General features: G+C 47.0%; 1 protein-coding gene and 1 pseudogene across 7 annotated transcripts in view; one reads left to right on the forward strand and one right to left on the reverse strand.

Moving 5' to 3' along the window:
- The window catches only part of Nipped-A (Transcription-associated protein Nipped-A), a 361,163-nt gene that overhangs the window by 29,780 nt on the left and 317,406 nt on the right, over nt 1–13,977 (reverse strand). For 4 of the 7 annotated variants that reach the window (XM_055075900.1, XM_055075899.1, XM_055075901.1 and 1 more), the window contains 2 exons: nt 6,890–6,979; nt 6,512–6,659 (listed from right to left, as the gene is read on the reverse strand). In XM_055075900.1, coding sequence (XP_054931875.1) covers nt 6,512–6,659; nt 6,890–6,979 — 238 coding nt within the window. The remainder of the gene's footprint in view (nt 1–6,511; nt 6,660–6,889; nt 6,980–13,977) is intronic. The other 3 variants (XM_055075904.1, XM_055075903.1, XM_055075902.1) reach the window with 1 other exon arrangement.
- On the forward strand, nt 9,176–10,741 carry LOC140216176 (uncharacterized; annotated as a pseudogene).

Here is a 13,977-nt window from a genome sequence, read left to right on the forward strand (position 1 = left end):
AGTGCTCCTTGTTGCGGTGCAGTGAGTTTTGTGCCGTGTTTCTTGTCGGATTTTGTTTTGAGTGACTGCCTGTGTTTTGGTGCCCAAGACTGGTGCGCGTGTATGTGAACTTGGGTGGGGACGGACTGAATTTGTTGTGGACTTAAGTGCATGCCTTGTGTGCATCTGGTGCACGTGTGTGTGAACGTGGGGGGGAACGAACTGAATTTGTCCTTGGACTTAAGTGCGCGCCTTGTGTGCGCGTTTCACTGTATGCTTGCTTTGTTTCCAGGGGGGGATGATGTAGTATAGTGTCGCCCCCTGTCAGATCTCTGTGTCATCGTACATGTATGTTTTGTAGTTGTTTAGCTAGATGGCGCACCCCCTTCTGTCATGTGACAAGCTTGGACCAATCGGGAGGTGTCATCTAGCGTGTGAAGCCTTTATAAGTAATAAACGGCCGCGGGTCGGTCGAGTCTTCGTTCCGGTTTTCATCGGGAGCAGTTAGCTCCGTGTCTCCTTTACTGCGCCGGCGCTAGCCGTGCGTTCGCCCGTCGGGGCCCCCCGCTTGCCTGCCGCTGCCGACACAACAATTGAGACTTCAAGGTACATCTTGCCAACATAACATTAAAAGCCGTAGAATTAAGAATATTTGCTTTAAAATAGTAAATTTCGCCATTATTCAAACATAATGCGAGGGTCGACTTCAAGCAACGAAAATCATGAAAAAGCTTGCAGTACAATAGAGTAAATACGGTACTTTGCACACAGGCAGACATGTCAATGTCAAACATCACCCACCCTATAAGGAGTGAAATAAGTGGGCTGCCCCTGAACAGCCTCCTTATGCATCAGATTTTTCACATTTGTTTGGTCCTTTTAACCTTTCATCCATCTTTCATCAAGAAGCGCTTAGGTGGACATTGGCACTTTCCGTGCCTGCCCTATGACCCCATCCCCTTGCTGTATTTATGTATACAGTCAATGACCACTTTTTCGGATGCGCAGTTTTTTAGGCATGCCTGATAATTCAGATACCTTCGAGGCACCACCGCGTGTCTCATAGAGTTAATCTAAATGAATGTACGAAATTTTCGGTGCTGAAACCCTTCGCCGTCCAATTTTTCTTACTTTTTGCTGTGACCACAAATCCGAAACGGCATTAACTGAAGCCACCACCGCTGAGCATTGAGACACCTATAATTATACTGGCAGGCCTCTAAAGCTATTTCGGACTTGGCCGTGGCAATCTGAGACCTCGAGGGAAGTAAAAGATGTCCATTCGCTTTTTGGACTGTCCAATTTTCTTTTACGTTTTCGCTGTCCTTGAGGTGTCCGAAAAATCGGACACCCCATTGATTGTACTACACTAATAGAGAAAGCATCCCTCCCATGACTGCCAGCAGCTTTAAAACATGGCAACTTGTAAGAATCTATAAAAGCAAGCAACAAAGTGAACAATCTTAAAAGCATGCAAGTTGAACATGCGAAATAACATTTAAAAGTGATTCACAACTTCTGGGAATCACCCTGCATTTAATGATAAGTGGCGCTGGTATGTAGCCCGGGCAAACATGCTGAAAAAGATACAATAGGGCATTCCTGGCATAAATCAAACAAATAATATTTCAATGCTTTAGCATGACACCTTTATAGGCGGCAGTTTCTTTCTCTCAACCTTTTCTTAAAGGGCCCCTCTCACCAGGCCCCATAGCGAATTTTGGTTATACGCTGGAAGTTGTTACGTGTCCTCTAGGAAGCGTTCTGCCGCAAAAATTTTTCAAGTCCGCTCATTAATAGCTGAGATAGAAATATTTCAGTGCCACAAACCCATGATTTCAGGAGGCGAGCTCCCCTGTATAGCGAAACTCTCTCTCCACTCACCCCGTCTAGCCTCTGCAAACGAAATTCCTTCCCTCCGTTCTCCCATGCTGGACCTTGAGGATCGCGTGACGCATACGTCACGGGTCCCGCCTTTCCTTTTTTTTTTCTCCTCGCATCTTTTTCTTTTTCCGGCGATGCGTATTTCCACTGGGCGCATTGCACATGGGCTGTTATCATTTGGCCAAGTGCACAATTTTGCGTGCTGTGCACAAGGATACATGACTAGCGGTATAATTCAGTGCTACATGAATACTGAGGCAGAACAAGCGGACTGAAGAGCATGATCACTCACTGGAACACGGTCGAAAATGGCATAGTTTCGGTACTTGCGCACGTGACCGCTGAAGTACATCTCTCTTGCTTCGGTACAAGTAAAGCAAAAAACATGCAGACATTTCGTTTGTATGTTTTATCATTTCTCTAAACTTCAAATCGTCAATTCAAGCAACAGATCACACAAATAGGAGATGGTGCCTTGAATAATTCTCGAAGTCACGTGTCATCACAAGCGACGTCACGCTGCGGACTTGAGTACGTAGGCACAGGGACGCGAGTATATCATCCTCCGGCTTGGAGCGTGGCGGCCGCGAGGAGAAGGAAAAACGATGTTCGGTTTGAAATTTCTTATCTTTCCGCGGCGCGTGGTGATGTAATACTTTGCAGACACGATCGTTATCATGCAATGTATGCTCTGCGCTAGCCAGCTCAAAATGGCCAGACCTGGTGAAGGGCCCTTTAAGTGTAAGGAATGCTTAAATTAAGCACACTTACAACCTTAACATAAGTAACAGTAAGGTTTTGGGCAAAAGTGAAAACTTAACAGTGCAAAGCAAACAAGAAGACAGAAAGTATAAATATACAGTAAAACCACGATAATTCGATCTCGATCTTCTTTTTTTTTTTTCAGTCAAATCATAGAATTTGTGCAGTCCCATCATTTGCAATGCAAATTATGTCGGATAATTCTAAAGGCTCATGTGCACTCATCTGCATAATTTGTAGTTCCCGGTTGTGGCATCAAAGACCAACTTGCTCCGACACACTTCCGGCTTCGCATATATAGCAGACTTCCATTAATTCGACCTCGATGGAACTGACAAAACTGATCCGAGTTAAGTGGCAGGTTGAATTAAACAAGATACAGAAAAAAACACCAAAACCAGCCACTGATTCATTTGGCGGTATCTGACCTGCTGACACGCCCCTTAAACAAACATGCATCAACTTTGTGTGTGTCCAAAGAAGAAAACTAACATAGGAATGACATCACAGCTCCTAGACAAAGTCGAAATAGGGATGTGTGAATACCGAATAGCACATGTCGAATCAGATATTGTAGCAAATCAAGTAAAAAAAGCTTGAAATTGAACTGAATATCAAACATCAGAAAAATTTTCACAAAATTTAGTGCTTCCAAATTTTGGGCAAGAAAACAAGATGCTGCATATGCTTGGGAGTTTATTAGCATTGCACAAGTTACCATATTTACTCACATAGATCACACTTTCTTTAAAAAGAAAAGGGGGGGGGGGGAGGGGGGTGAAAGAAAAACGGGCTCTTCTTTCTTCTCGCAAGTACATTACGTGCATTGAAACAGTTTCTTCCGTATCAGTAATGAATAATAACGTAAATATGGGCAAGCTTGCGACAATAACGTAGCCACATCCACTTTGAGGGGACAGAAATAGAGATGGATGCACTAAGCTGCCAGTGACATAGAAACACATGGCGGGCACGCTGCAAAAACTGCGGCATTTGTCTTCACTACTATCTTAGCTGTGTTACAAGCGGCGTATGAATAGGGTACACTTCTAACGTATCAGTGTAAACGTGGCCACTATCGTTGCCGCTCGCGATTTGTTGCATGCCCACGAAGTGTAGATGAGAAGAACCGAAAGGCACCATTTTTTTTGTTGTTGTTGACTACAAACCTTATAAAGCCTACAAATAATAAAGCCAAGGCAAGTTTGGTTGTAGGTTTTTTTTTTTTTTCATGGAAGCGTGGAAAGTGATGAAAGGAATGAAATGGGGCATCTGCTTAAGAATGTTTGGTGCGTGTAAACCGCTTGGCAAGTCTTGAACAGTCGTTTGCGTAGCATTCGACAGCATTCGACAGATGGTAAGCACGATCACTAGCTAGACTTGGCACATGACATGTCGCTGCGGCAAGTTCGGGGTGCAATTATTACGCGGAAAAGAAAAAAAATTGAATTGTAACAACAAAATTCATGGTGCAATCATTACACGAGTGTGATCATTATGCGAGTAAATACGGTAGTTTAGGAACCTTCAAATGCATCCTTTCACGGTAAATTTTACATACAAATTTTATACATAGCCATCAGATCTTTCTGAAGAATACACGGAATGAATTTTTAATGTTCTCCATGCATACCTGCAACGTGTAAATGCTTGCTTTTGTGTGATATTTTGAATATGCTCAGTGCTATGAAAATGAGTCTCAGCAGCATGGCGGCGTGTTTGCGGTTGCCAGTTCTTTCGGCCAGCTTTTGTTCTAGAGTCTGTATACTAACTTACCATTCCGCTAGCATACGAACGAGGACGGCGACGGGAGTGACGAACTGGGCTTTGTCAACTACTTCAACATAGAAGCAGACGTGCAGACGTGCAGACATCGTACACTAACGTGGAAGACGTACCGTATTTACACGATTGTAAGTAGATTATTTTTTACATTTGAAAATCTGAAGTGGGGAGGTCGACTTACAACCGAAAGCAAAACATGGCACTGCCAAAAAAGTGAGACCAACGAGATATCAGGCAACGTAGTTACAATCTTATGTTAGCTCTATGGCCCTACCTGTAGTTTTCGCTATCCCGCATGTTTGTTCGCTTTTTGGAACGGTTTTTCAACATTTCTTAGAGTTTTACAGCACACACAACACTCATGGGGAGGGGGGGGGGTGTCGATAGTCCATGGAAGTGCCGCTGTTCCATTCGCGGCGGCACCCTCAGAACGGTGGCACTTGCAGGGAGTATAGATAGTTCATGGAAGAGCAGACACTGCTCACACGTTTCTCTTTTCCTGTAGCTCTTTGGTTTCATGCGTTCAATTTGACTGCCGGCCACATGCTACTTCCGTGCTTCCTCAGTCATCATGAGTGCTCCGGGTCCACTAAACGTTTCGGCGCTCGTTCATACAAGCGTTCAAGACGGCTGCCATCTTTTACGCCGAAGAAACAACTGCGCAGTGGGCCACAAGTTCAATGTTTCTGAACAGGTGGTGCGAAAGTGGCGACTGCAGCGAAGCAGAATTTTCACTTGTGACGGTAAGCAAAGAAGTTACCGCGGGCTGAAGTCGGGACGCTTTCCGGAGCTGGAAGCCAAGCTTGCGGCGTATGTTGCTGAAATGCGTGATTGGTCCCTGCCAGTGAAGTGTGAAATGGTCATGAAACAAGCCCGGATCTTCGCCTTTTAAGGACCTGCTCCGCCGTAAGTGCACCGAGTGGCTGGCGGCAGAAGACCACGGACTTGCGCCAACCAGACGTGTCAAAAGAGCCTCCATTGGCCGTGTGGTTGGGTGCTTTCGGCGTCGGCGGCTGTTCTACAAAATGTCGTGGTGCAGTCATTTGCCAAATGTGGAATTTCGCTGGATGATGACGTGCTGTGGGACCGTAGCAGCGATGACGATGGCAGCAATAGTGAGGACAATGGCACAAGTGAAGACGAGTAGTCCAGTGATTATGTCAGCTACTAGTAAATTTTCTTTATCGAATGCACCCTTGGGTATGTTCTTTTTTTTTTCCCTGTCGCATGCGATATGGGGGGGGTTGACTTACATTCTAGTCAACTTACAATAGTGTAAATACGGCAGTCACCATGTTACAATAATGACGAAGTCCCAACGATGAGCCCACTCATGTGCCCGCTTTCGACTGTGATTGAGTCCCTGATATTGTTCCCAGCTTTGTAGCCACGGTGACTGAGACAGGCTGTGCATGATTAGCTGGCTACAGAACACAACCCTTGGTGCAGCGAATTGCTGTACCAAGCAATCCTACATTAGTGATTATTGCAAGTAGTCCTAATACACAGCAAATAAATGTGACATGCTTGTGTCGTGCAGTTCTGCCTTCTTTTTGTGCTATTTTGTTCTTTTCAGCTAATTAGAAAATCCACTTAATCTGAAGATTTTTCACGGTACCGCGAACTTCGAATTAAGGAGGCTTTACTGTATGTACATACGGCGAGACTGAGTGAAGTCACCGACTTTCAAGCCAAACGAAGTAGACTTAAAATGTACACCTGCCCCTCCAAAAGTTGCCCAGAAGCCTTGATTACAGATTACAACCAGGAAGTATGCCCAAGGCAAAAGGTGATGAGAGATGAAGAAAAAATGTTGCAACCAGACTGCCAGTAAAACCAGGCACTTCACACATCGTAGTACTGTGTAATAACTGAGTGCAGTACAAGACACTCACAAAAAGAAAGTGACAAAATATAAAGAAAGAAAAGAAACTACCAGCAGAGTGGGAACAAGAAACCATGCCACACAAGGCGAGAAATTTTTCACAAAATAAGAACTAAAAAAATAAAATGTGACCAAGAGGCGGTGAAAAAAAAAACGGCAAGTCAGTCCGCATGGGCAAACAGCCCTGTAATAAAACGTGACACACGTGTCTACTACCTGTGTTCTTGTTTGCTTTCTGTTTTCGCAAGCAGCGGGCGATGGCCCCGTTACCTTTGGCATCAGGAACTCGCCAGGTAGAGCCACATCAGCCGTCTGCTGAGAGAAGTTGCTCAAGAAGCGGCACTTCTCCTCGATTAGCATCGACCTGGGAGGAGCAAACAAAAGCTGTTGCGAGTGCACAAGAGTATCTCATGAATTCATGTTAAACAAAGGTTTTCTTTTGCTGGACCTGCTTAGCCTGCACCATTGTGAGCGTTATGTTGCACAATCTGTACAGTCAGGTGACTTGTATGATGAAGGACACTGGAGGCCTAAAGCGTTTCATTACAAAGGCGTTTGACTGTGTAACTATGATACAACGAAGTTCTCACTCACTTGGGCAACAGCTTGGTCTTGGCTTCCAGGATCTTGATCCACTTCTTCAGCTTGTTGATCAGGTTGTGCAGCTTCATCGCCCCTGGCACGCTGCAACACGAAGAGGTATACAGTAGCAGTTTGCAAATCCACAGTTACACGTTTGCAACTTAAGAGCTACCATAATCACTGCTTGGCACTGGGTTCCATTGTAATCAATCATGGCAACTAGTTGTTGACAACTTTTCCTTAACGCTTCCTAACGCTTCCTGACGCTACCAATATTGTGAGCTTGTTGGGAAAGAAGCTGGAAACGACACAAGATAAATGCGACAGGCAGCAACAGGTGGGATGCAATGTATGTGAACTGTGGAAAGGGCGAGCTTGTCTTCTTGCAGGTGTCACACGGTGAATTTTCGAACGCGATCAAGCCCAATCGGGTCAGGATTTCTCAACCGCGATTGGCTCCCTTCCAAAGCTTGTGCTAATGAGTTAATTGCAATCGAGAAATGCGAACCTGTTTGGGCTCGACCACAACCATAAATGCGCCATTTCACACCTGCACTGCCGTATGCAAGTGCAAGGGCATTGCTTTCTGTACTTGAGTCCGAGCGAATGAAAGGAGGTACGCTGCCACAGTTAATTGTGCGTGCATGTCACATTGCACTGCTGCTACCTGCCGCACCGAATATGACCCAAAAACAGTGCAGTGAAGGGCTCGCGGGAGAACTCTGCAAAAAGCAATGCTCGCTGCACAGGCACTTGGCACCAGACACGAGCAGTTTCGAAGTGCTGTGGCACCTTCAGTCTGTGGTGTTGGTGGAGGGGAAACTTTATTGTTACAGAAATCGTTGCGCAGCTTATTCCTGGGTGGTTCCCTCTGACAGAGGCTCCACTGGCAATCGCGGCTCGACAAGCCTAGTCGAGGGTCGCCTTTTGGCTTCCCAGGTCCAGTTCGGAGAGTCTCGCCTCCCAAGACTGCACAGCGAGTGTGTGTGCTGGGACTCGTGCCGAAATTACGTCGCCCGGATGGTCGGTGCATTCGTGTGTTATGTGCGCGAGTGTCGCTGTGTGGTTGCTATACCAGGGACATGGCAGGGACGTATATCTGTCTGGGGAGATTGCGTGTAGACGAGACTAATGCGGGTATGTGTTCGTTTGCAGGCGGCGCCAGTCCCTTGCCTGGAGTTTATCGAGAGTTTTGTGTGGGGGAGCATATTGGGTTGTTTTGAAACGTTGGTCCTGCAGTATTTGTTGACTTGTGGGTAAGGGGGGAAGCGGCCTTTAAAAACCGAAAAATCCCGAAAAAGCCGATTTTTGGAAAACCACATATTCGGGCAGTATGTCTTATAAACTACCATTTCTGTAAACATCAACGTCTAATTTATCGCGAAACTATTTCAAATAAAGTTTATAACGAGCCGTGGCAGCCCTCGAGCGGCGAGCGCGTGCTCAAAACTTGGCACATACACCATTTCTCCACCACTCCACCGAGAGCCACCATTTTGGCGTTGTTTTGTTCGTGCATTCTTGCGCTTTATTTTTCCCGCCACCTATAGCAACGGTGGCAGTGCGGGAGAGGCGTAAATCGCTCATGAGTGGAGGGCTCGTGAGAGCTTTCAAATTTCCAGCGGCTGAGATGCGAAGCTGAGATTGGGCGAAGCACGCGCTCCTCAAGGACGTGGGGGAGCCCGCGACTCCCATTGGCTGCTGCGTGCGATGATGTAGTGGTGTCCTGCATAATGCGTCCAGCCGTCGTCTGCTTCGGCTCCTCCATCACCGGCGCCCTTTGTGTGTTCCCCTTGCCATCGTGTATCTTTTAAGCCGTTCGCATATTCTCCAAGTTTCTACCGTCCTTAGGAGACGATTATCAACCATCTTTATGAGATCGTTGTTGCGTTTAGCCTGCCGATTGTTGTGCAGCTGGCCACGATGTGCCCAAAGAAACTCAAGATGCTACACGTGTTCGGCGCAAGGAAGCGTTCTATGAAGCTCGCCGCTCGCCCGCGCGCCGACGATCACACTGATGGTTCCTGTGGGCCAGCTTCTACTTCATCTATGCAAGAGCGTGGTTGTGTCGATGCTTCAAGCAACGTGACTCCTGCTCCACCGGCGCAAGCATTTGTCGCGACGAGTGCGCCTGGTGTCTTACGCTCATCGACAGCGGCTTCCACATCCTCTCTTTCATCTGCCTCAGACAGTGCGATCGTGTCGTCCATTGCGCAATTGGAAACACATTTCCCGACGTGCGAGGAGAAAGAGGCGGCGGATAAAAAATGCACTGTTGTGCAACGAGGACTTGGCGCTATGGCAGCGACAGAGTGCGATCCTGAATCTGCCACTGCTACAAGTGAAGGCGAAAAATTTCTCCTTGTGCAAATGGATGCCGTAGGTGACCTGCTATTCCAGACCTCGTGCCAACGGTGCTTCGCGACTGGGATGAAGGTTCAAGGAGGCACCCAACTTGGACTTGTAACAAAGCTTGAGCTGCTATGTTTACATTTTGGAGCAGTTGCAAGCTCGTGGAGTTCTGCTCGTCAGAATGATTCAATGGCCTTTGACGTGAATAGAAGAGCCATTGTGGCAACAAAACAGATAGGGAAGGGACAAACAGCCCTCAAAGACTTTTGGGCAGTGATGAACGTGTCCCATGGAGGCCTGCATCGAAAGACTTTTCAGAAGCACTTGAAGAAATTCAGGGAACCGCAGACAAAGTGCATGGACAAGTTATATGCAGAATCTGCTTCTGCTGTGAAAACCACCTACAAGGAAATGGATCCATATTTCAGCAGGGATATCACAGTAAACTTTGATGGAACATGGCACAAGCATGGCCACACGTCTCATATTGGAGTTGGTGCAATAACTGAATATCATACGGGCCTCATCTTGGACGTCATTGTTTTATCAAACCAGTGCCTTGGTTGCCAAGTAGGACCAAAGCCTGGAGACCCAGGTTACGCAAGCTGGGAGGAGGATCATGTGTGCCAGAAACACTGAAGTCTGGGAGGATGGAGGTTGAGGCAGCTGTCATCGTTTTCTCACACTCGGTGCCAAAGCACAACCTCTGTTGCACAACGCTCGTGTCTGACAGAGATAGTGCCACCTTCTCTGCCCTTGTGCAAGAAAATGCTTATGGACTGGTCCCCATTTCGAATGAGGAATGCCTGAACCACGTCCAGAAGAGAATGGGGACAGCCCTGCGAAACTTTGTGCAGAAAAGTGACAAGGCTTTAGGAGGGAAGGGCAGGCTGACAAAGGCCCTCATCGACAAGTTGACCGACTATTATGGCTGGGCCCTACGGAACAATTCCAATGATGTGGCCGCAATGCAGCATGCAGTGATGGCATCGTACCACCACAGAACATCGACGGACGAGGATCCTCACCACGACTTGTGCCTTGAGGGTGCAGACTCGTGGTGTCATCATAACCCCAGCAAGGGTGATGGTGTGCCACCTTTGAAGCATCGGTACAATCTTCCAGGCTATGTTGCAGAAGCACTGCTACCTGTTCATGAGCACCTCTCACAGGCTTCTCTTATGCAACGCTGCCTGTGAGCAAAGACACAGAATGCATCAGAATCATTTCACTCCGTGCTGTAAACCCTGATGCCCAAAGAGCAGCATGCGTCGCTGATTGCTGTGGAGACAGCACTGCATGAGGCAGTTTTAAGATATAATGCTGGCTGCCACAGGGCCACACAAGAGCTATGTTCATCAGTGGGGCTAACACCTGGCCATTCAACGGGCAGCTGTGAAAGATTCTCTGCGCTTGAAAAAGGCCAAGAAGCGATCGCAAGAGAAGATGGAAAGGTGACAAAAGAAGAGAGTGCCTAAGGACATCTCCAGTTATGCTGCAGGGTCATTTTAGACCAATATATGTGCTCAAAACTTTCAAAGCTCATTTTCTCAAAATGACTTTTGTGGCTGGTGAGGCTGATTGTTCCAGCCATATCTCTGTAGCCGCTCATCAAATTTCCAGAAGCTCTTTTTTATTGTGTGCCTGAATAAATTTATGAGGACAAGACAGGCCCATTTATTTTATATATTGAATCTGTGATTTGTGATATTTAATCAAAATTTGATTGATGAAATCTTAATCACCAACACTAAATTCGGTGGTCTGCTAAAATTTTTCAGCAAGGAAATATTAAAAAAGGGCTCTGTCTTGCCCTGAGGTATCCATTTGGGAATTATCACGGTGAATTTCACAGTTGCAGCACCTTTTGAAAATTCTCCAGGCCTGGAATGAGAAAACCATGTGCACCATTCTGACATATTACTGTAACTTGAGAACCAGTGAGCATAACTGCATGAAATTTTGTAGTTCTACTAACGCTTTTGCTAAGAGTCTATCCTGAAAATTTCATTAAAATATCTCAATAAACAGAAAAGTTGGTATCCGAAGGTAGCCTCCCCCCTTACATATGCATAGCTGCTGCCAAGGAATGAGCTTATCTACCGGCACAACAAGAAAGCCTGGGTCACAGGCACAATATTTGATGATTACGTTTGGCAGCTTGACCCCAAGTTCGTGGCCACAGGGAGGAATGTACTCTTCGTTGTTGATAATTGCCCAGCGCATGGTGACATCCCACACCGGAAAGCTATCAGGATAGTATTTCTTCCTCCGAACAGCACGTCGATCTCACATCCAATGGACCAAGGTGTCATTCACCACACGAGGAAGATTTACCGCCACCACCTGCTCAAGCGTATAGTCCTTTGCTACGACAATGGCAAGGAGTACTCCATCGACCTCCTCAGGGCCATATGTCTTATTGTGTATGCATGGAAGCAAGTGGAACCGACTTTGATCATGCGGTGTTTTGAACACACTGGCTTCTCGAAGGAAAGCACCTTCGATGCTGATGCTGACTATTCATCTGCACTTGATGAAGGAGGAGCCGAGTATTGCGACCACATCAATGCAATCTGCACAGAAGATAGCGAATCCGGTGCAGTCGGCTTCGCCGAGTATCTGAACTTTGAAAAGGACCAACAAACATGCTACTCAGACTTGGAGTGTGAAGTTACCGCTGATGCGACCACATGCGATGACAGTGATGACGACGACACTAACGAGCCTTCCCAAGCGCCCACTCTCGGCGAAGTTATCGGATTGCTGAACGTTATCCGCAGTTTTGTTGAGTGCCACGGTGGAAATTCTCAAATGCTGCACATAGTTGGCTAACTAGAAAACATGACCCTTGGAGCCTCGAACTACAGGACATGGCAAACCAGCATCTCTGATTACATTAAGTAATCCAAAAATCACCGAGTAAAGGTAGCGCACTCCTGCAGCAAAATTGTTTGCCTGGGTTGCATTCTTTTTGTGTGTTCGATTAATTCGAAAACCCACTTAATTCGAAGATTTTTTGTGGTCTTAATGACTTCGAATTAACAAGGTTTTACTGTACTATCAAAGGCTTTTTCCACATCGAGGGCTAGGAGTGTGTTGTTGCTGCGGCCCGGCTGTGGATTGAGGACTTCTTCCTTGAGCAGGAGGAAGACATCCTGTGCTGACATGCCTTTCCGGAATCCGTACACGCAATTGGGGTGTAGTCCATGTTACTCCATGTGTTGTTCTATTCGAGTGAGTATGATTAGTTCAAAAAGTTTGCCCAGGCAAGACGTGAGCGAGGTCGGTTGTAGTCGATTGAGCCTGCGCAGTTTTTCCGGTTTGGGTATAAGGCCTATGTGAGCGGTTGTCCATTCCTCAGGTAATATTTCGCCTGGTGTCCAGATACCTTCATTCAGCTGCTGTGTAAAGGCTCCGAGGGTTTCATCGCTAAGGTGTCTCAAGATGACGTTGGTGATCCCGTTGGGGCCCGGTGCCGTGTTTTTCTTGAAGCTCTGTGCTGCCGCGTATACCTCCGCATACGTGATGGGTGCATCAAGTCTCTCGTTCGGAGGTGCCGTATATTGAGGGTATGGTTTCGGATGCCCGGTCCGGATTCCCGTGTATGTTAGCTGGAGTTCTTGTACGAGTTCATCCTGGGTTCCCAGATACTCGCCAATGAGTTTTTGTAGGATTGTGTTTGTTTCTATTTTGGTACTTGAAGGATCGAGGATGCTGCAGAGTATGTTCCACGTCTTTTTCGTGCTTAGTGTTCCTTTAAGCAAATCACAGAATGTGCGCTAATTGTCAGTGTGTACCTTCAGGGCATAACTGCTGGCCTGCTTAGTGATGTTTGAAATCCAAAGTCCAAGTTTGCGATTTAACCTCTGTTTGCGTCATCTTTTTGTGAGGCATTTGCATGCTTCCCCATAAGTGTATGATATGGTTGTCGATTGCTGGCGTGTCGGTATCGGTTTGGTAGACTTTAGTGTTGGCATCATATGGTTCTTTGATGCGTTGGGCCCACTCCTTGATTGTGGTTGAGGACACCTTGCAACCTCTCGTCTGATTTCTCGGACACTTCTTAAGCCAACTCAATTGAGAGCACCATGCACCAGCTCTGACCGGTGCATGGTTTGACTTGCTGAATGTCATTTTTGTTTTGAACGGAGCCTCCTTGCTGCCTCACGAAGCGGCACTACTGCAAATCCCCGTTCATCATCATCCTTTCTTCCTGGTTCAATAGTGGCTACAGCAGTTCCGGTCTCAGCTTAGTAAGCCATGTCAAGACAATCCAGCAGCTGATTTCTTTCTTCGTGCCTGACGCTGCGAGTACGCCACATTTTTCGTTTGTGCGACTGGTATTAGCGTGACGGCGTGGTGGTGATTGCTTTATGTGCTGTGTCGAGGTTGCAGTGATCTAACGCGGCATACGAAAACATCGCGTCAAATGTCTAATGGCGCTGACAGTGCACGCGCAGACTGCGCTGGGGAAAGCTGGCAAGCGGATGCCGGGAGGCCTGGGATTTGTCGCCTTCCGATGTGCTCCCTCCCGACGCCGAAAATGTTCTGCCGAGACCTGCGCAGTGGTTGCATTGCGATTCCGGACACCATTTCATTTGACAATTTCATAGGTGCTGACACTGCTGTACTGACATGCGCAGAACTCGACGACGGCGAGATAATTCGTCAGGATTCTGCTGCAACGCCGGACAATGAGTCGGAAGATGACGCACCATCTGCTACACTGCCGTCGCATGCAGAGC

This window comes from Dermacentor andersoni, chromosome 2 (assembly GCF_023375885.2).
Source record: "Dermacentor andersoni chromosome 2, qqDerAnde1_hic_scaffold, whole genome shotgun sequence".
Classification (NCBI taxonomy): Eukaryota; Metazoa; Arthropoda; class Arachnida; order Ixodida; family Ixodidae; genus Dermacentor; species Dermacentor andersoni.